The sequence below is a fragment of the Phalacrocorax aristotelis genome, chromosome 2 (assembly GCF_949628215.1).
Source record: "Phalacrocorax aristotelis chromosome 2, bGulAri2.1, whole genome shotgun sequence".
In the NCBI taxonomy this organism is placed as follows: domain Eukaryota; kingdom Metazoa; phylum Chordata; class Aves; order Suliformes; family Phalacrocoracidae; genus Phalacrocorax; species Phalacrocorax aristotelis.
The window spans coordinates 127,604,876-127,628,661 of record NC_134277.1 but is presented as its reverse complement, the minus strand read 5'-3'; the positions used below and the strand labels follow the sequence as shown (position 1 = coordinate 127,628,661).

Here is a 23,786-nt window from a genome sequence, read left to right as displayed (position 1 = left end):
CAGCATTTGATTTTACACGCCAGTGTTTAAAAATTTTTCAGGAAACATCGTCTCTGCTAATATAGAAACAGCTCTTTCTTGCTAAAGGCACAAATAATATCTTACTGTCCGTGCCTCACTTAGTCACACAGCTGTGTCAAACCTAACCAGTAGTCAGTCTTGTAGAATATATGCAAAGCTGATACATTAACTACAATTTTAAAACCCTAATACAAATGGGTTTTGCGAACTGATTTGGATTAACCAAGTCTGGCTGTGCTTCCATCTGGAAGTTATATTTTATAACACTAGCCACATCTTGAAAAACAGATTCAGATGTTTGGAACAAATTCAGAACAGTTGTAAGAAATTCTAGGTACAAATGAAAAAAAATTGAGCTTTAATGTCTTTTTTCCTCTCAGTTTTCTTTCAAGTAGGCATTTATAATCATGGTGTTTAGGGAGTTGAGGGGTAAGGAAAGAATCTGTGTTATTATCTGTGACGTATTTACTCGTGTAACGGCAGTTTGTTCTTTTTCATACTACTCTGGAGCATTTTAAGCCTATCCTGATAAAGGGACATGATGCTGAGTGAAAACAGTTAAGAAACAGGATTGAAGCATCTGGTCTATCCACAAAGATTTTCTGCTAGGAAAATTGTCTTTACATGAAACAGCAAAATTAATCTAATCCCTAGAGTAAGGGCACATCAATATCCATATAAAAATGCCTTTTTAGCAGCAGAGCTTATAGCCCATGGGTTGTGTCAGTATAAAATAGCATCTGTAAGGGTTGTACAACTTGTAACAACACTAAGTACCTAACTCACTTCTTTAGAGAAAAAAAGTCAAACCTTTTTCCTCTAAACCTTCATCTCTGCATTTGGTCAAACCTATATTAATGTTGGAGCAATCTGATTTCTTCATACACAAACCACACAGGAGGACGGATGAGCATTAGAAGAGAAAGAGTTTTGAAATCTAACACATCCTGGAATTTTTATGCCTTAAAAGAAAAATTAACCTTCTGCCCTTCCAGCTTGTTTAAAATAACTGTAAAGCCATAAACAGGAAAGCCAAACAGAGAAATGTGCCCAGGTTCCTCAAAACCATGATGCTGTAGATGGTAGAAGGCAAACAGCAAAACAAGATTTCCTCTCCACCCAGGCCATTTAGCACAGATGCTCTAGAAATCCCACAAACACAGTTTTTCTCTGATCGCATACAGAAGTTTCCTGACTTACCTAGCCTTTTTGCTGGTCTTGGGTTTTGGCGTGGTATTTTTTGCTTTCTTTTCCTTTGGCTCTTTAGGGGTCTTAGGGACTTTGGGGGTCTTGGGTTCCTTCTTCTCCTTGGGTTCTTTAGGATCCTTCGGTTCTTTTTTTGCCTTGGGCTTTTTCTTTTTCTTCTTCTCTTCTTGGGAGCAATCCACTGAGTTTCTGCTTAGATTCTGACCGTCAAGTCCCCCAGGAAAGTCTTCCTTACCAAAACCTTTACTGGGACCTTCTGCAGCAATGTGATTGTTTTTCTTTTTCTTTTTCTTTTGCTGTGGCTGTGGCTCAATTGATGGCAGATAATCATCGCTTTTCACTAGCTGGGTATTCGGTCCACTAACCTGAGTCATATCCGGCACTGGTTTCTCTAAAAAGGGTTCCGATGGAGAATGCTGAGAGAGACAAATAGAAATAAAATTGTAGATTTGCAACGTTCATTTCTAAAACTTTGCTCTTTTGGAGCAAGAGGTTACAGAGGGAGAAAATACTAAGCAGAAGATCAACCTAGTAGTGTATCTCAAACATTGTACAGTAAAACAGTAAAAAACCAAAGGTTTCTGCAGTTAAAACAGTAGCAAAATGGCCAGAAATTTTTTATATAGAAAGGGTAAAATTATTCTAAAGCTTGTATTCAAAGTGGAAGTATAGAAAATATTTACAGTCTTCAACATTTAGATGCAAAAGGACAGCAACTGTTATACCAGGTATTTCAAAACAGCTGTTAGTAGAATGACTAACTTGTTACAAATTATTCAGTCGCCCTGGAATTTTGTCTTCCAGTTAAAGAATTGTTAAAGTTTGTTTCTAGACATGCAAAGGAAAAGAATGTATAATCACAGGCTGTATTTACAGAAGATTAATCAAGGTAATTTGCATTGGTTCAGCTGTGACAGGAGGTATTTTGATCAGCATGTGAAGGATTAAGCCACTTTAAAACATAACATTGTATTACATTTTATGTCAAAGACCCACAGCTCCCTACTTGTAATTGAAACAGATTTGTTCCTGCTACAGACGGGACAGAGAACACCTTAAGCGTTTGTGACCCTGCAAAAACATCCTATTCCAAAGCCTGTATCATGTATCAGGTTTACACCAGACTTACAAAGCACAGGAAACTCTACATATAATCACACAAATTTTAAGTGCCTGGACTAAACATATTGAATATATTTGCAACTCTCTTGCTCTTAATGGTTCTGTTCTACACAAAGATCCATGAGTCTGCAATGAAAAAAAAAAAGTCTAAGCAAAGTCTACCATGACTTTGCAGCATATCGAAGCTCTAACCTGCTTCTCCTCACTGCCTGCCCGTGGTTACAAATGCAGGACGACAGTGCTTTTCAAAAGGAAAAGTAACAGCATGACACCGTACTGATGCCTGTCTTGCAACTGCATATATGGTCAGACCATTTTCCCACCCTTGTTCTCTCTCTGTTTCTCCTCCTTTTCCCTAAAAATTAAGTCAGGATGATTCTAGGTAGAAGAATTCCCCATTAGCTGTGATCATGAAGTCTAGCCATTCGAGATGCTTGATCCATTGAATTGGGGAGAAGAAAGGTTTATAGCAAATCAGAATTTTACTTCTAGGAATAGCAGTGCCTGTGTAACTGTCTAAATGTTATTCATGTTTCCTTTTCTCCACTTTTTATTCAAACTGCACTTACTTAGGAGCGGCAAGCATGCAAACAAATGACTACAGACCCAAGTCCATGAGCATACACAGACATATACTTTAGCCACCTGGATCTTAAGAAAAAAGCACTTGAAGATTTAGGAAATAAAATTATTAATCTCGTTACATGAGAAAGTGAATGCATGTGTATTTTCTAACTATTTTCAGCATTTCTTCACATTAGCATAAAAAATGCTGTGCCCTGAATAAACTCACATACTCAGAAGCTACCCAAGCAGCAGAAAGAGAAAGGCTGAAAAGAAAGGAAGACAACTCTTCATTGCTGTTTGGGAGAGGTTTGAACACTACGAGCTAGACACTACAGTTCTTTATGGAAGAGACTCCAGGAAAAGAGGGAAGGCCTGAGTGCTGGACCGAAGATCTGGGTCTACGTGGCATAACCAAGAACTTCCAGGATGACTTCTGCATGCTTCTGTCCTCTGCCTGTTTATTAAGATACTTTTTAGTGCAACAGGGTCTTAGTTGCAGTGGAAACTCAGCCCTAACGCAAGCCTGATGCACCCGTTCCACTAGCACCACATCAGTCAGGCCCACCTCAAGGCAATCTTATGTTAGGCATCCTGAAGTAAGAACCAACACCTCTTCTACAAATCTGTCGTCACCAGAACACTTACATACCTTCATGCTGAAAAGTTTAAAGACTGGGTATCTGTACAGAAAATGTTGACCCCAGGATGTCAGCTGCGCCAGTGAGTTCTGTGGTCCAATTATACATTACATAAAACAGAGATATTTTAAAATCTTCTAACTGGTTTTGAATTTGGTTGACTGAATTGCACGTCTCCTTAGATTTGTTCTGTCTTCTCTGTACCTCACACCGTTATGTACTTGTACTGGCTAACACTTATTTTTAGGTAGGAAAAGACAGGAATATTGCACAGATCACCTGTAAGTACTTCTTATCCATGGGTTTTCAGAGCAGTACTTTTAACCTACATTTTCCCAAGGTAGTCAATATATTTTTATATTATCTGCCATTTCATATCTCATGCATCCTACGTTTTTCAGAGACCTTTAGTGCAAGTTTCATCAATGTCTTCAAGATGTTCACTGCAATACTCAGTTCTCTTTTTAAATACTGTTCACTTGCTGTGTCTAACATATAAGAAATCTAAGTTTTTCTTTCCGTTATTTGTAACATTTGTATTGATCAAGTACCTTGTGTTTGGCACTACAGTGTTTGCCATATTAAGAGAGACTTCTACAACTATCTGAAAGCTTATCTATAAGGCCCAACTTTCTAGAACAAATCAGAATTGGTAGTTTAATTTACTTTCTTCCTCTTAAGCGTGTGAAGCAGCCAAACCAACAAATATTAAAAACCACAGGAAATCCAGTAATGTCACATAAATTTAGTTCTATAAAATTTTCAAGGTTGAACCCTCATTAGTGATATGACCGCGTCACTGAAATCAATATGAAGTTTTATACACGCTTGAGTGTTCTCATTACATTTTAAAGCTAATTCAAAGAATTAATCCTCATCTCCTAAGATCTGTGGGTTGTTTTTTTGGTGTTGTTTGCTGGTTTGTTTTAGAAGTCTGAACAACAGATTTCAGCACAGTCACAAGCAAATCTGAAGGTAAGGCCAGCAGCTTTCCAGGTTTCCACATCAGCAATGTCAGCCCTTCATGATTTGACATTTGTAGTTTTAATGTAAGGTCTGGCCAGAAGGTAAAGCACTGAGCATAGCAGCGATTGTTTCCACACTGTAGTCCTCAGTAACTCATTCTGGAAGATGGCATCCTGTGAAAATTCAGATTCTTATGACCTCAAAAAGCTTATCCACACAAGTCATTCTCAGGCTCCAAAACAACTTAAGACTGTACATTAAACTTAAATGTTATGCATGAAACAAATTTAAAAAAACCCCCAAACTTACTGCCTTTTATTTGCAGTACCAAGTCACGGGCATTACCAAGCATACAAAGTAAGATATTATGGTTTTGTTTCATAACATTCACAAGCTACAAAAAGCCAACTCTGCCCTAATTAGGCTTTGGTTATATTTCCTATTACTTGAAAATACATTACTCTTGCCACATGCCACTCCCTTTGCAGTTTGGCATGTTTTGTAATTCACTTATGCATGCTCTTTTAAATTGTAGGACTCTTTCAAAGAAATGGGTGTGATTAAGTTCATTTTTCTAGGAAGTCTGTGCCTACACTTTTGCAATATGCTAAAACGGTTTATCCCTAACTGACAAACCCACATTGCTCCCTAGTGTGAAGCTGTGTAGGAGCAGCACAGATCTAGTGAGGAGATTGGAAGAAGCCTGAAAGATGCATTTGCTTCCCTCAAACTAGTGGTCTGCTCTTTCTTAAGAGGGGAGAAAAGGAAGAACAGGCTTTCACTGGTAAATATTAGTTTCAGCCTGCCACAGGGAATTATTTCAAATAGTTCTACTTCTTTAAATCTACAAAGGATTAACTCTAGTTACAGGGTCACAATTTCTCATGAAAGAACCCCATTTTCCATTTACAAAATAATAATAAAAAATGTATATTACAAGTTTTTACCAAAAGATTGAAAAATTTACCTGCATACTTCAGAGAAATCGCTTTCCTGCTGCTTTGAGTAATAACAAAGCCGTAATTTAGTATGTTGGTACAGAATTTAATCTTCCACAGGAAGGAAACCAGTGAAGATTAAACAAAAATAGGTATTAATCCTATTTGATATTGGAGCAGAATTATTTTTGGTATTATTTGAAATAAGGTGAAAAAGGTGCTTAAAAATATTGGTGTGTTTACTAGACTCACATCTCTCTAAATCTTTTAGAGAAAAGCTGTTTTTGTAAACATTTAACAAAGAACAGATGGCCTGTTTTAATCATGCGAAAAAACCTGGAGCTCACATTAATACTCCTACCACCGACTACTGGGGCTAGTCACCTCCCTAACCAGCAGTGTGGTACTGCCTTCAGAAATACTGTTTAATTTTACAATGGACATTTTCTCATCAATTCCCACTGCTTGACAGTTAATCAATGCTATTAACATTCAATATCACAACGCAGGCCACTCCTAAAGATCGTAGCTTATTAAAGCAAAACAGAGATTCTTGAACTCTGAGGAGTTATGATTTGCAGCCCAACAGGTTACCTACGACGGAAATATGCTTTTGCATTATCAGTAAAAGCCAACAATATCCAAGGAAATAATAAATAAAAGCACTATCCAATAAATTGTTTCTGGAGTGCAAAAATCTCACTTTTCTGGAATTCAAACTAATTTTTAAACTTCCAAACATGTATCACCAAGAGCTGAAAAATGAAAAATGAAGCTGCTCGCATATCACAGCTGCTTAACACATTTAGAACTAAGCTTATTCTCCGCAGCCTAAAGCACAGATAGATGTCTCAAACCAGGCCTGTTACATAAAGTAGCAAGACGGACAGGATGTAGGATTAATCCAGGGAGGGAGGTTAAGGAGGAGAATCTTTCTGTTGCTTGAACAAGGACTGAACCACAATCAACTGTACTTAAGCACTGAAAGTAGCTGAGTGTCAGTTCCCTAGCAGAGCAGCAACTTGAGCCAATTTAAGCTTTAAGAAGTATGAAGCAAGAGCAGTAAAGTATACGACATGACTCAGCTAACTTGGTGAAATTTAAACATCAGCACCAAAAACAAAAAAAAGGGCAACTCTTTTTTACTAGGACTACTTTCATTTCCTCCATGGGTACTTCCAGACTCCCTGGTCTTTTCCGTATTTTGAAACTGTAACCACACTTCATTTAAATTTTCTTGAACTTTGGTTTATTAACTAAGTTGTGTAACAGTAGAGCAAGTGCTCAGTCAGTTCCCACTGGCTCCAAAACACAAACCTCCCCGATATGATACCAGTATGATGGATAATTTCACCTTAGGTAAATCATTACTGAATATTTTCATTTGCAGCAATTGCAGTCCTGTTAAGTTACCACCTTCGCTTTGGAAAAGTTAAAACAGCAACTTGTGACCAAAGAAAGTTCTTTTAAAACAGAAGACAGACTACAGCATAGCTTCTGGAAGCAGATCTACCTAGTGCCACAGAGATCACCCGTTTCGAATTTGTATCCTTCCTGATAGCACGGTCCCCAAGGTGTTAAAAGCCATCACATGTAGAAATTGCTCCACAATTCCTCCTTTCAAAGGTTAATGAAAGGATTCATCATCCCTCTGGATTATTTAGAGCACACTATTCATCCTGACTATCCTCCAAACAAATCATTTGGAAAGTTTCCACATCATGTCTCTATACATTGCTTTGTCCCTGCAATTCTCAACTTGTCTCCTCAACACTTTCAGCATTAGGCCTGTCTCGGCACTTCCTCGATCTGAAGGACGTTTCAGTTTTTCTAGACCAACGTAAATGCTTTTCAGACACTGTCTATTTAAAAATCTCACGTATCAGTTAAAAAGTCCAAAATAAACAGGAATCAACACCAACTCTGAAATCACAACCAAATACCAGTACCTACATTCAAAAACAGTAGAGCTGTAGGTTTCTTCTACAGTAGCTAAAGTCCAGAAACATCCTCAAGACTACGCTCACACCCATCATTCTTTCCGAAATCTGTTTTACCTGTTTCTCCTCCTCTATTGTGAATGATGATCCCTTCCCTTTTCTGTGAAACTACTGCCTTGAACTGAAGATATATAGGTCTCTCTTACTTTACCATATGAAAATACTCAGTATCTTTTCTGCAATAAAGGGAAAGGCATCACACCAGATGAGAATGAACGACTGTTTTGCAAAAAGACTCCACAGGAATCTTGTGGTTTACTAAATCTGTCGCCATACTTCTAAAAAACACAGATGAAAATGTATGGAAGACAAAATTCTACTAATACCTTCTTAGCAAGACATGACAATTAAAAATCACTTTGCATGAAAAAAGTTCATGTTTTAGTGAAGTGCTACTGCAATAGCATTTTATTCCTTAAGCAAGTCTTCTTGCTCTGTTACTACTAATGGGAGACTATTGTTGAAAAACAGGTGCGACTACTAAAGAATTAAAACTTTCTGATCCAAAGTTTTCAGAAAAACTCCCTATCAGAGGAGCATATTTTGATGCCAGAAGCATCCTAACAGTGGAGTGGAAGTGATTAAAACCAGTCTTAATGCCCTCAGCAAAAGTACACTCATTGCTGATCTGGGGGAGCTGAAAATATCACCCAGTCACTGTGTGTGGAAGAATAAAACAATGCTATAAAAAATACAGAGTTCCTTAATAAGAGTCTCAGCACAGCTACAGCATTAGAATTATTTATTTTCTGGTCAAGTACTCTGTGGAGTAAAACAGATTACAAAAGAAGAATGACACTAACCTGGCCATCCAAAAAGCAAACATTCCATTACATGTTGTAGCAATCATATGTAGCAACACTGTTTCGTGCTCACATAAAGTGAGAGGTATTGCTAAACCTTTGGAATATCAGCCAGTGCGATGAGCACCGACAGTCTGCTCACAGCTCAAAAACAACTAACTTCTCCTGTAAGAGAGCGCTTCTGGTTGCTGACCATCGATCAGAATCAACATCGGTGTTGATCAGACAGTATCAGACAACTGCCACCCCTACAATAACGAAGCGTGTATGCTCCAGATTGGCTTTCCATGTAAGAAATTGCAATAGCTACCACACTGATTACATTTAAATGTTAATGTGATGGTCCGCAAGCCAAACGTTTTATTAATACTTTTTTTGTTATAGATTACTTCATAATATATACTGGCTTAGACAGCAGCATAAGATTGCTCCTTATGCAAGCAGGGTAAGTCCTAAATACTACAGACCCGTAGCCAGCACAAGCCTGACTCTCCACACTCCATCACCAACATGTAGACTGGTCTACTAACTCTAGCTGTAGAGACACAAGAAAGGGTGGGACAATTAGGTACTGAATTTGACTGGCAAAAGCGGTATCGCTCATGTCAACAGCTTATGCTTTACCCCAAGCCTGCCTTCCCTGCACAGCCACTGTTGAAGGAAACCTCACTTCTGTGTACGCTCCATTATCAAGCAGCAGACAAGCCAGAAACATACCAACATGAATTTCACCACAGTTTTGCAGAGTTTATGCTCTGCAGTCTATACCAGAGGTGGGAAGATGACAGGCAGACCAGCAAGAGTCCTACTGTAAAATAGCCCATAAGCATCTTTTCCTTAACACCTTAATTCTGCCAAGTAGGACCTCTAGTTCAAAATGTGGATGTTTTCTTTGGGAAGTTATGTCTGTGAAGTTACATCCAAGCACAGTTATTAAGACATCTTGTGCTTACTAGACAATTCCTTGGTTCAGAGAATACCCAGGATGTTTACCACCAGTCCTTTCCAACCCCTCTAAATAAGGCAGTGGCTGCACATCTCCGGGCAAGATAGGAGTCACACAGTACAGTAAGACCATGTCAGGATGAAACGGTTTCCAGAGGACCTAGCACAGTACTTCAAGTTCTCTAGGAAAGGCGGAACAGGGGAGGAAACACCTTCACATGTTCAACCAAAACAGTAATATTGAAACAGCTATTATTAAATACATAAGCCTTATAAAGAGTAACCTAACATTTTATCATATATGCAGGCTGAGTTGTTGCTCTTGGCCGTGCCTCCACGTTCCCCACAGCCCTTCAGCTCTGCTGTGAAAGTGAAGCAGTTCCTCTGGAATAGTAAAATGCGACCATCCTCCCCCTCTTGGGCAGGTTTCACAGCCAAGCTTGGAAATTGAAGGTCCTAAGAAAAGGAGAGAAACATACTGCCCTGCACACAAAGCCTCCTCCCTCTGCCAGCAGAATTCCCTCCACTCGGTTACTGAACATCAAATATGTAGAGATCCATCCTCTCTGAAGGGTACCCATTCCCACATTACATGGTATTGCCATCACCACAGGTTATGGCGCTCTGGTACCAACTGAGATTTCCAATTAACACCCTGTCCCCTACCCAGAAAAAGAAAACCCAACAGAACAGTCCTGACTGACTTGGTGTATTAAGTGCTTACAGCCTGCCCATAGCAATTAAAGCAATAAATGTCCCCTAATTATTTTTTTTTTCCTACAGAAGACAAAGTCACTCAGAAAACCATTTGAAGAACCACCTTAATTAGCTCATGTCTACTTCTATCAATACATTTCTCTACCGTTACCACATCTAAATCACAGAGCAAACAGCATCAAGGTTTGTAACTAAGGACAAAAATCAAAGCCCAGCATACTTGGTGCAAATGCTGCTTCCTCTGACCACAACCAACCAAAAGAGTTCTACCTGCCCTTTCACTGCTTGCAGCAGCAACAGCAAAAGCATTACATGCCACAACAGCAAAAGCATGTCTATTCTGGACTTTTTTCCGCTGTCCTTTCTAACCCCCAAAAGAGTAAACCGGATAACTTATTTAACAGGCTATATATGTAAATATATAAGGTGTGAAGTAGTAACTGGATGAAGCTGAGGACTAGCATGCCAGGCAATTTTTATTTCTTCTGCCCACTTAGCAGTGCGTAAGGATCAAGTAAATACCACCTGTTTCATGGACATCCTGTGAGCCCTAGTCCATTGCTTGTAAGGACAGTACTAAATGCTTTACAACTTCAGCAATGAATCGAAAGGACCAAACTGCAGTGAAGACTGTAAGGAAGTACGCTAGAAGCAGAGATGAGCACAGACAGGAGCAGTGTGGATTTAAGTGTGTATTGCCCCAATATATTTACCTGGCACCACTGCGTGCGTATGTATTTTTTTTTAACCATTACGCCTGTGCCAAGAAGTCCTCAAAATCAGCTTTATACATTTCATGTCCATGACTATGTGCCACGTTTGTGTACTGCACCATCATGTCCTTTCTTCTGCACTTGGATATCTTCCAGTCACTCCCTACCAGCTTCAGAAAGCCTTTTATAAAGGCACTTCTCATAGCCAGTTCTTTTGGCCTTCTCATGGTAAGCCACACTCTGCTTTGCCACGCACACCTGTCCCAGAGCAGCCTCTTGCCTCTCTTCTGAGGGCACTCTAATGCAAGTGTCTACAACAGGTCTAGCCCACCTCTGGGGAAAGCCGGCTCTCAGGAGGCACACTGGGGACCTCAGCTGCCCACCCAGCCCCCTCTCACAGAAATAAATGAGGGCAGCAGCTGAATACACTCATAATAATATAAAATATAGCAACCACCAGCAAAATGGTTTCAAACATATTTTTAGACAATTACAATTTGTTAGTATACAGTGTTTGTTCCAATACATTAGTAAGACTAAGATACAACTTCTCTGTCACTTTCCTAACCCCTTCCTTATATACCTAGGAAAACAAAAAGACGATCATTTTTGTTTTAGAAGTTCTCCCCCATCAGATTCTACAGTTGCTAAACATGCATGTTTAAGAAGCCTGCACATATCAAAAATTTATCCATCAACAGTTTAATGACATACATGCATCAGATTATGAAGCTGATGAAAAGAGGATGCAATTCATAGAAAGCCTTTACAAAGAACTTTATCACTTCTGTCTGCCAGCCCTCATGAAAAAAGAGCAAGTTTTCCCCAAAAGTATAAATAGATATCATGTTCTAATAGCTCAATAAGTGGGCAATGGCCTTAGATGTTTAAGATTTCAACAGATGCAACAAAGGAGTCAAACCCCTGAGTTCTTACTCTGCTACCTAGAAAGGAGGTCCCACGGAAGTCCCATGATACTTCCACAATACCATCCACAAATATTTTTATTAATAAAACATTCTGAATTCTTCCACGGTTTGCAGCAAGATTTTTTTAAATTTCACCAGGATACCTTGCAGATAGAGCACACCAGCATAAGAAAAATGAGCTTACAGCATTAGAAGAAATACTACCAGCACAGATACTACACTTCTGTTTCAGTTTGGAGTTGACAAACTTTTACTTCATCAGTATTTTATGTGGATGACTTGCAACAGGCCCCACTAGACAAATGATACAATACTTGTTCTTACCTTGGCATCTCCCCCCTCTGCAGGGCGAAGCTGTACTGTATCCACAAGCAAAAGATTAATTCTTTTTGATTTGTTACTTGAGCCAGTGCTGCGTTGTGTGTGTTTTTTTATTATTTTTTTTTAGCTACAACTTGTACTCTGGACTTTTCTGCTACAAGTTTTTAAAAACACACAGAATTCTCCAGACCCATTGACTTCTAACACTGTAAAATACATAAGGCACCACCAAGGCAATGAAAGTTAAACCTAGCCTAAAACAACTTTTAAAATTATTTTCATGACTTTTAATCTTTAAGTTTGCTGACTTATTCTGATGAAAAGGGTCTCATTTCAGAGCTTCCAAAAAAAGCTGTATTTGGTAAATGTTTTCCAATATCATGATATCCACAGTAGCTCAATCATCTTGTCTCTACTGCTTCTATCTACTCCAAATCTCAAAGTGTTTTACTTTTTGCTGTTTCAATCTCACAGTCCAGGTGAGCATGCTTAGTACTTCGGAGATTCACAATTTAAAATTATCTAAAAGTTAACGTTTTGGTTTGACATTCTCAATGCCACTTCCTTAAGTTGCAAAGAAGTTCCACATCAGAAGAGAAAAAGAAACTCCAAAACCCCACTACCACACATACTTATATTAGCTGTCCCAAATAACTTGGAGTGACTTTTCTAACCCATTTTTATCCAGTGTTAAACTGTTCTTGTCCAGCAGAAATTCAGAAGTTTTCTCCAGACATTGACCAAATGAGCCACCCTTCAAGTGAAATAATAAACAGGCACTGCTGTCTTGGGAAGAGTATTTAAAGTTTACAGTAACCCTAAGAAAAACTATTACTAGTTTTATTTTTTAAATCACAGTCTAGATTAAGTATTTCAAATACTTGAAAACAAAGAATAAATGTCATTCATGTCACTTATGACACAAATTCTACTTCCTAGTACTGAACTTTTTACATTAATATCTTTAACATATAGGCTGACTCTGCCTTAGTTACCTCCAGAATTGCTGCCTCATTCAGCATACAGGATGGATGAGACTCCTAGATTAAATCAGATCTGAACGACTAAGGTATTAACCTGAAAAGAAGACTCATGTTACCCTGAAACCTGAAGTACAGAAAAGGGAAAGATTGCAAGAAGATGGTCTGTGATGAAAGCAGTGAATGTCAGGCAAGTAACTTAGTGTCCTTTTTTCCACCAACCTCAACTCCCTGAGATACTTTTCTGGTTTTTCTAGAAGGGGTTTAAGGTTCCCCTGCCCTTTTAAATGACATACTCATTTCTTTCTATAACAGGGATCTCCAGCAAAGGACTTTCCATGGACCTTCTTCAGAAATGCCCAACCAGGAGTGCAAGAGTAGCTACCTGGATAACTACTCACTGCAGCATTAGGGCAACACACGCAAAAGAAACCCTAAATCCCATGTCTATCACTGCGACCTCAGGCAACTCCCTGTCTGGGTCTACTAGGATGTAAAATGGAGAAAACAGATTGCAGGAGAGTTTAGAAGATGAATGAATTAGTGGTTGTTGAGGTTCTTCTGTGTTATGATTAAAATTAACATTAAAAGCCCATTTAGCTATTAATTCTTTACCAAAATATGAAGAGAGGCAGCATTTGTAGGAAGAATCCGTCTGTTTCATGAGATTCAGTGATATTCAAGATTGGGTTTACTGGATAATACACAATAAAGAAATTATCATGCCATACCTCAAATAATAAGGACTAATAAATTAAACAGCTCAGTATCAAGAAGACCTTCTGCAGGTAAAAGAAAGGGAACAGAGAAAGCATGGCTGCATATACAGATTACATCCTGTTTCATAGGCACAAGGAACATGTAGCAACAGTCCTACTTCCAGCTTTGCAGCTTGCTATCATTCTGGAAGCACAGTCACTTAAAATATGTGTATTAAATTAGATAGTTTATTTTCTATAACTAGCTTCATTGTTTTCTTGATACTTACTTTGAATAGACAAAGTATATACAAACATAATAACCAAAGACTTCTTGTGAACTGTACATACCATCTGCAGTCTGCCTTGTTTGTAACGAACAGTTACAGTTTTATGGATGCCCTCATCACACCCCTCTTTCAGAGGCAATGATGCTTACAGCAGTATAAATACTTAAAAGCTCTGAGGTGTCACACATTAAGTATGTGGGGAAGAGCAAAAGAGTAAAAAGCTACTTTTTTCTTACATACTTGTATATTTACAAATTTATACATATGTATTCAAAAATTTAACTTCAACAGTGTTCTTTAAATTTCCTCTGCTAGTACTGGCCCCCTTCCCAAACTACAGCTGTTTCCATGTTCACTTTCATATATATATATATAAACAAAACAAATTAAAAAAAACCCCAACACACCGCACCAAACAACAACAACAAAAAACAAAAACAAAAACAAACAAAAAAAAAAAACACAAAAACACACCAAAACCCTGCAACAGAAAAAATAATCAGCTAAATCATGTGGGTTCTTCCCTGGTTACATACTCAAGAATCAACATTTTCCATACTGTGAAGTAGAAGATGCCCAGTTCTCAGGTTAAATAAGTTCTATGAAGATAAAACAAAATATGATGGAAAGGCAGGTTTTTCTTTTCCCTCTCCCATCTCTAAATAGAAAAGGAAAATAGCATGAAAACATAATGGCTTGTGAGATGGTTTTCTTACATTGTTTTAGATACGCTCCTAAATTGTCAAGGAAAAGCAGTAATTCCAGAAAAGCCTCTCGAATTAACCAGCCTTTAAACACCCATAGTTGATCAACTCATGGAAATCAGAGGGCAAAAGGTACAATATATCTTCAGCAGTGATGCATTTTACACCAACGATACCTATTTTATGAGAGAAAAACTACTAAAGATTTAATGGTGCCAATTAAAGAAGCCAAGAGTTTGCATGGCTCAATGGCTGAGTCACAGACCTTTTGCCTATAATAGGTTCCATTATAGCCCCAAGCTCAAGCTGTGGGAAGAGGATTGCAGATGAGTAAGAGGAATTAGTATTTTTAAATGTTATTGCAAAGGAAGGTGTCCTTTAAGCATTACACAGCTGTGATTCTAGCAGCAGTAGAGCAGCTTGTGCTTACTCAGAATCCTAGTTTTAAATGAGATGCTTCGAAATTTGTGGACACCTCACAACTTCAAAACGCTATCAGAGAAATTAAACCCCATCGCTGTAACAACCTCACAAATTTAACCAGCATTTCATGCACATTTCCAAACTTGTAATTTTTGTGTTACTATCCCCGTTTTTTGGTATTCATTTATGTTTACATAAATAAGACTGTGCAGAAGACTAAAGTAGTTTGTACTTAACCATATGATGTCTATAAACAACTGGTGCAATGTACAAGGAGGAAAAGAAAACTGAAATGTCAAAGTGCCTCTCAATATGATTCCCAGTAAACCCAGAGAAGTATTTGTACCATAGTACAATATTGTACACAATTCTGATCATCCACATCAACAACAATTAGACCTCAGACACAGGTATAGATTATCTTCAAGGAGAAGGCTAAAGAGAATTTAACTTACTTTAGATAGATTGATATTTATGAAAATATTGGCAGATCCTAATACAGGAAATAAAAAAAATATTAAGATGGGTAAAATTGGCACATGAGCAAATTGGGAATAAAACCAGTGACTAATAAGTTAAGGACAGAAAGTCAGGTGCCTGTTTCAATATTTAGAGAAGTCTGATTTGGGTCAGGATTTCAAAATGGAGTACTGGGAGCAAAAGCCAAGTGCTCTTTAAATTGAAGTTTGATATGGGTATGAAAAGTAGTTCATAAGATGGTCCATGTGACAGCTAGAGGCCCAAGCAATCTTCACAAGTACTTTGCTGTTATGACTGGTGACAGTAAAAATCAACAGCAAAATCTTGTTTAGATTAAAAACTAAATGCATTATAACAAATGTAATTTGGGATATGACGAACATGGAACATATTAGTTCAGGAATGAGTTAAATATGCTTAGAACAACCATTTATGTTTAATTTTCTAGGGGAAAGAAGTACCTATTAAGCAGACTAATAGTGCTGGTAAGACAAGCTTCTGGTCACAGAAGTTTTACCTTCAAACCTGAAAAAAACAGGTTGGTTACCCAAAAGGCTTTTATAATTAGACTGGCCAACATAATCAGAAAAAAAAACCTTAAATATTACCTCTTTTATAAGCCTGACTTTGCTCCCACCCTCAAATCACAGCTATAAATGTGACTACTCAGATAGCCCAAGGAAAACCTCTGTGATTTCCAATGTTTGTATTTATAACACCTTCCTTTGTCTAGAAATTGCCTTAGTTCATACCACGATTGTCACACAAAAATACAACACTGCTATTTAAAACAGAAAGGGTTACTTTTTAAATAAAGATGAGGCAGTCCCCAGTGTCCTTTTGCAGTAGCTTCTATATTCCCATGTTTGGACAATTTCCCAAAATAATGTAGAAGTCTCTTTTATTTTTAGGTACTCTAGATGAGATTTGAGAAAAGTAGAAGTCAGCAATTTATGAAATTACTGGTCATCAGTTGTCATTTACAAAGTTACATTTAAATATTAGTGATATACTTGTTAGGAGTGGAGTGGATAAGTGCAGGAGATGCTAGTATCCAGTTGCTGTGCGTGTGTCTTAACTTCCAACAGGAATATTGCAATTAGAAAGGCTCCTAAGAGAATTTCACTTCTTTCTACTGTTGTATTGGAAAACTTATTCTTCCTCAAGAGCTTCTTACACACAACATCCCTAACACAAGGATCTGAATCAATGAGGATAAATGAAGGTGGAATAAAATCTTTGCCCCCCCCCCCCAAAAAATAAATTGTTTACCATAGAAATAACCCCAGAGCTCTCAGATCACAAGTCCCGGACCTGCTCTGATGGCTCTCCAGACCAGTTAATTAACAATGTAAACCCCTTCTCCCATCCCCACCCATTGAGGCAATCAGGTGGTTTACAGGAGTGCTTTGTTTTGGGGTAAGTTTGTACAAGTTGGTGTAGAGACACTTAGAAGAGAGGGAAAGGAGCAAGAGTTTTATCTTTTAACAGCTATTAGTAAATGTATCAGACTTCAGCAGTTAATCCCCAAATCACAGAATCACAGAATTGTTCAGGTTGGAAGAGACCTTCAAGATCATCAAGGCCAACTATTAACTTCGCACTGCCAAGCCCACCACTAAACCACATCCCTAAGCACCACATCTACTCTTCCTTTAAATACCTCCAGGGATGGAGACTAAACGACCTCCCCAGGGAGCCTGTTCCAATGTTTGTCAACCCTTCCCATGAAGACATTTTTCCTAATATCCAATCTAAACCTCCCTGGTACATCTTGAGGCCATTTCCCCTTGTCTTATCACTTGCTACTTGGGAGAAGAGACCAACCCCCACCTCGCTACAACCTCCATTCAGGTGGTTGTAGAGAGTGATAAGGTCTCCCCTCAGCCTCCTTTCTCCAGACTAAACAACCCCAGTTCCCTCAGCCGCTCCTCATAAGACCTGTGCTCCCGACCCTTCACCAGCTTCGTTGCCCTTCTCTGGACTCACTCCAGCAACTCCATGTCCCTGTTGTAGTGAGGGGCCCAAAACTGAATACAGTATTTGAGGTGCAGCCACACCAGTGCCGAGTACAGAGGGACAATCACTTCCCTGCTCCTGCTGGCCACACTATTCCTGATACAAGCCAGCAATAGTGGCTTGTATCTTTACTTCTTGGCCACCTGGGCACACTGCTGGCTCATGTTCAGCCGGCTGTCAACCAATACTCCCAGGTCTTTTTCCACCAGGCACCTTTCCAGCCACTCTTCCCCAAGCTGTAGCGTTGTTGTGACCGAAGTGCAGGACACAGCACTTGGCCTTGTTAAACCTCACACAATGGGCCTCGGCCCATCAATCCAGCCTCTCCAGGTCCCTCTGTAGAACCATCCTTCCCTCAAGTAACATTCCTGCCCAATTTGGTGTCATCTGCAAACTTACCGAGGGCATACTTGGTCCCCTCAACCAGATCATTGATAAAGCTATTACACAGAACTGGCCCCAAAACTGAGCCCTGGCGAACCCTGCTTGTGACCAGCCACCAACTGGGTTTAGCTCTGTTCATGACAACTCTTTGGGCCCTGCCATCCAGCCAGATTTTTACCCAGCAAAGAGTGCTGAAAGAGCAAAACCTGCAGATCATACTTCCAACTGCTTGCAGCCCAGGTTTTCTTATATAATATATTCTCCCCCTCTAATGTTTTCTTTGCTTTACCTATGAATACAAGCATCTGCATCTTCAGCATCTACAATACACAGAATATGTTCCTGAGTTAAAAGGAAAATATGATGATCAAGATTTCAGTAATGCTGTGTTTGTGACTTGCAAGAAATCACTTGGTGATTTTCTAGGACTGAAGGTAGATTTTTCATGTGCACTGCTAATATTCCTTTTATGTATTAGTCACCACAGTTCCACATGAGAATTTTTGTTTATCCAGTTAGACATTGTTAGTAGAAGCCCTTTAAACGCAGAGAGTTACTTTCTGAAGCCACAGTGGTTATACTTTGGGTATACTAAAAGACAAACCAGAACAGAAGACTATATCCAAAGGCTTTTTGCCTTTTTGAGGACAAACAAATGCACAGAAATAGTCAATTTGGCATCTGAGAAAGCACGCGGGAGTTGAGGAACAAGGGGTGTTAACATCTCTCAAGGGAGGACTCCCGGCATGGGTGCCCCTCAGAGCACCAGGCAGCCGTGGCAGGAGCCTGCCCAGGGTGGCAGGGGCGGAAGAGGGAAGAGGTTTGTGGCTGCCTGCGTAACCCCAAGCACGTTACCCAGCTGCACGTTTCCACCCAGTGAAATGGAAACAGTGATCAGGTTTGCCTGCCTTGCTAGTGTATTCCCACTGACTCAAAGTACTCAAAGGTCCTCTGATGGAAGAAGTTAACACCCATGGAGGGTACGTATCACAGGCTAAAGCCATCTTTTTCTAGCTGGTTTAATGCTGTCACTTTCCACTACAAGATTTGCAGTTCCACAGAAAGGCTCAGTTATGCTTGGTTCCCTTCAAATCCAAAGGCAAATATAGCATTCTTAGTATACATTCTCTTCACTCTTTCCATGTCCTTTCCAAAAAAGGTGGCGCTGTACAAGCCATTACTTCCAGGTGAGGAAAGGATGCGCTGCCTTGATCAGCCACTACTGGGATTCCCCGCTGAAGAGATCATAGAATGGCTTGGGTCAGAAGGGACCTTTAGAGGTCATCTAGTCCAACCCCTCTGCAGGGAGCAGGGACATCTTCAATTAGATCAGGTTGCTCAGAGCCCCATCCAGCCTGACCTGGAATGTTTCCAGAACGGGGCATCTACCACCTCCCTTGGGCAACCTGTTCCAGTGGTTCACCACCCTCATTGTAAAAATGTCTTCCTTATATCCAGTCTAAAACTACTCTCTTTCAGTTTAAAACCATTATCCCTTGTCCTGTCACTACAGGCCCTAATAAAAACTTTGTCCCCATCTTTCTTATAGGCCCCTTTAAGTACTGAAAGGCTGTAATGAGGTCTTACCAGAGCCTTCTCTTCTCCAGGCTGAACAACCCCAACTCTCTCAGACTGTCCTCATAGGAGAGGTGTTCCATCCCTCTGATTGTTTTTATGGCCCTCCTCTAGACCCACTCCAACAGGTCTATGTCTCTCCTGCGCTGAGGGCTCCAGAACTGGACGCAGCACTCCAGGTGGGGTCTCACCAGACCAGAGTAGCGGGACAGAATCACCTCCCTCAACTTGCTGGCCACACTGCTTTTGATGCAGCCTAGGATAGTGTTGGCTTTCTGGGCTATGAGTGCATTGCTGGGTCACATCCAGCTTCTCATCCACCAGTATCCCCAGGTCTTTCTCTGCAGGGCTGCTCTCAAGCCCTTCATGCCCCAGCAGGTATTGATACCAGGGACTGCCCCGACCCAGGTGCAGGACCTTGCACTTGGCCTTGTTCAACCTCAGGAGGTTCACACAGGCCCACTTCTCAAGCTTGTCCAGGTCCCTCTGGATGGCATCCTGTCCCTCAGGTGTGTCAACCGCATCACTCAGATTGGTGTCATCTGCAAATGTTCTGAGGGTGCACTCGATCCCACCATCCATGTCATTGATTAAGATATTAAACAGTACTGGTCCCAATACACTTTGCTTTACACTGAGGTGCAACTGCTGTCATTTCAGACACCAGCCTGAGCAGATCCTTTCTGAAGTAAGATTTACACTACAACACAGAAGTCTGTCCTGTCAATTTTTTTTTTTAAATCTGCAAACCTGTAGTAGTGAAGATGTAATTCTCTTTAAGAACTTCCCATACACATATTGCTGCCTAGCACATAAAGCTGCTCTCCTTAATCACCTTTCCCAGGCCACTTAAAAGCAGTCCGCAGGAGACTTCAGAGGTGTACAGACCACAGGTTGAAACCACTGACTCAAATAAATCTTAATGGATACATGTGAGATACAAAACCAGAAGAGATCATCAGTAATCAACTCTATTTTTCTCCTGGGGTGGGAAAACAGGAGTTCTCCAAATGGCTTTTCCATTGCAGTATTTTATTAACTTCAGCATGACAAAGCAGGCTTGAAATCGCAGACTTGTTAAAAATCCTTTGATGTTATATATGCTGCTCAAGATCCATTTATGTCAAAGAGCCCAGGATACTCCTCAAGCTCTAGTTCTTTAGTCACAGCAACAAATGAAAAAAGCCTTTGAATATGTTATCTAATATGTATTTATGACATGTCACAGGTAAGCCTTTCCCAGCTCCTCTAGTAATTGAACTAAACTAACAATTAAATCAGAAAGCGTTACTGAAACTGGAGGGGAGAAGGTTTAAAAAAAAAAAAGAAAATACCCAAACTCCCCATACTTCCTTTTCTATGGACAAACACTTCATTTAGCAGTACTAATTGAGATAACCCTTAATTACAATGTCTAAATCATACTTCGGTCCTCCAACCAGTTTGATTAACATTGTTCAATGAAACATTAAATACCTTATCTTTAGTGCAGATATCTTTAGTATCCTAGCTCCAGCCATTCTTTACGCAACCTAGAGTAAAATGTAAAAATCCCTATACACAAGTCTTAAATCAGACTTCCCTACAGCAATCTCAGGTCTAAATTTTGAGTTATACTGTAATATTATATTACAGCTGGAGAGCTGTGTCTGAAGTGATCCTTTATAACTTACCATTCTTTGCCAGTAACAGTCTGAGTTACATTTCTAGGTGTTGCTGTACAGAGCAGCAGGGAACTGCAGGAACTGCTCTGCCATCCCCTGCTCGCTGCTGCTGCAGAGCACCTCCCAAGCACACCCAACAGCAATACTGGCAATACAAACACAAATGGTTAACAAGCAACCTATGTCAGACAGCAAAGATTCCCTGAATCCCAGCCTAATGCCTTAGTTACACAGTTATCTGGTTTTCAACAAGTTTTCCTGAAATATTTCAAAGGAGGCTGGCAGAAAAAAGACTTAAGAACTAAGTAGTCTCCCAGTATTGTAGGCATTCATCCCTGCATCTGCAACTGATGGTGCTTGCCCTGGTAAACTTTTGCAGTATCGTATTAGCAAACTGCATGAGATATGAATAACAATTATCAAGTCGAAAGTTTTAGACTAGTTTTAATGACTATCTACTTCATATACAGTTACACAAGTCAACTGTGAGGTTAACTTTTTACGCTAAGGCGTCACTTCAAATTCAAACATGCACTGTATATTACAAGATTCGTACTATATTTAGCAACAATTGGCTGGTACAGAAAGATTTCTTCCAAAAATAAAATAAAGCACTTCATATCATTCAGCGCTCACACGTAAGGAAAATTACAGTATTATCACAGTTATCGGAGTCCTGCAGGGCCAAAAAAGATAGGAAGTACCAGAATGCAAGTGGATGGAGGGCCATCTGGAGAGAAAGGACATGTAAAAGGAGAGTGGAAAAAACAGAGTTCATGTTGACTATATGATATTAGGAAGTTTGTATGAAGCTTGTTCTGAGTCCTGCCTCTCTTTTCTTACAGGAACACTAAATCGAAAAATCTGTAAAAGTATTAACTCCTCATTTACCGTGGTCATTATGTTCTTTTGGTTGCGGGAGTTACAGAGCCATAATAAAACACAATTAAAATTGACTGATGTTTCTTATTAAACTGATTAAATTATTCACTCTGTTTTAAGAAGGAAGTCTATTGTAGGTGGGTATACATTCCTTTTGGGAACTCTTGTATTACACTGAAAATTTCCTCCCTGATTAAAATAACAAGAGTTTATATTTAACAAAATATTAAAAAGTGAAAGAGGAAACTTAAGTGTTTGGCACTCCCTACAACATGTTATACCAATATAGCAAAGATACATTTGGTGCTGTGTACTGAATAATAAGCGTTGCACTCTTGAAGACAAACACTTGCAACTTTCCAAAATTAAAAGGTTAATAACATTCCATAGAAACCTGTCAAACTCCAGAGGTTAACATTTCTTGATGTTTAATTTCTACAGCAGCAGCCCATGCGATATGAACTCAATCCCAGAAATTCTTAAATTTTGTGCTTTTTCAATGTAAACATAAGCTGCTGCCTCCTAAGCTTGGCTAACACAGTAAAATCGCTGAGGAGGAGTACAGGAAAGAGTTGCATCCAGACCCTTGGTACTGATTTAGGGATGAACAGGTGATGGGAAAAACAGAAGCAAAGGAACAAAGATTCCTACCAACACAACACGGGAAGATCAGAGAAAGATCCACTTATTTTCTTCCACATCCTGTATAGCTGCACTACTCTCAGGTTAACCTCTACAATTACCAAATTCCTACACAAGAAATGGGATTTCCTGCTTTGAACTGTTAGACTGGTCGCCTCTATCTTTTTGAGCTGCACTCTTAGGCAAGAGCAATACTGGAAGGAGTGACAGATAAAGCAGAAAGATGGCACATTTTAGAGTAAGAGATACCTGAGTAATAATTGGAATCTAGAGTTTTATGAAGTAGGGTTTTGCATAAAACAGTCTTTATGCCTGTCATCTATATGTTCCCCTTCATAAACAGGGGCAACATTATTATCAACCTTGCCCAAATTCTAACTAAACAGGTGATATATCAAGGTCAGCAAAATCAGAAAGAATGCTTATTCCAGAGTTTATAATCAAACCCACACTCAAATCACTAGGCCACCCAATCTCTCAGTTGTTTCCTCATAAAGAAGACTTAAAAAATTAATCTGAGTTTTATTTCTAACTTTTCATGCTTTTAAACATTTCTCATTGTCAGAGAAAAAAACCCATACAGTGCTCAAGGAAAACAATTCATTGACAGATATTAGAGGCACCTTCCCTCTTTTTAGTCCACGTGACGCACATGTAATGAAATTGTGCCAAGCTTTTTTTGCTAGAAAGGGAATGTTCTTTCACCTCTTCAGTAACAAAATAGTTGCAAATACTTCAGCTGGAAGAGGAAAAAAGTACTTCTTTCTTAGAAAAGACAATGCATCTCTGGAATCAAATCAGTTACTTATATTTGTGTCAAAACAGGAAGAAAAGGTGAGAGTTGAAAAAAAAAACTGGGGAGAAGTTGGAATGTGACCTGTTTGTCACTAAGTTGGACAAAGCTTTGACTTCTAATGGAAGTTTTTATTTATCAAAATTTGAGGGAGGACTCAAGGGTTGGTTACTGAGGGCAAGTGCTACAGAAACTAGAGCTGTGTAAGGGCATAAAGGGCCTGAAAGCTCACTGCCAGAGGAAGAGACAGTCCCCATCTTCCCTCACCAAGCATTCCCACTCCCACACCATCAGCATGGGTGATCAGGTGGTCACACAGTTAAGTGATGTCAGGAACATGACATGGCAAGAAGTGAGCTGATAAGC

General features: G+C 39.4%; 1 protein-coding gene across 5 annotated transcripts in view; it reads right to left on the bottom strand.

The window, feature by feature from the left end:
- CHD7 (chromodomain helicase DNA binding protein 7) overlaps window positions 1-23,786 on the bottom strand; it is a 132,090-nt gene that overhangs the window by 56,239 nt on the left and 52,065 nt on the right. For all 5 annotated transcript variants that reach the window (XM_075085091.1, XM_075085094.1, XM_075085096.1 and 2 more), the window contains one exon: window positions 1,222-1,643. In XM_075085091.1, coding sequence (XP_074941192.1) covers window positions 1,222-1,643 — 422 coding nt within the window. The remainder of the gene's footprint in view (window positions 1-1,221; window positions 1,644-23,786) is intronic.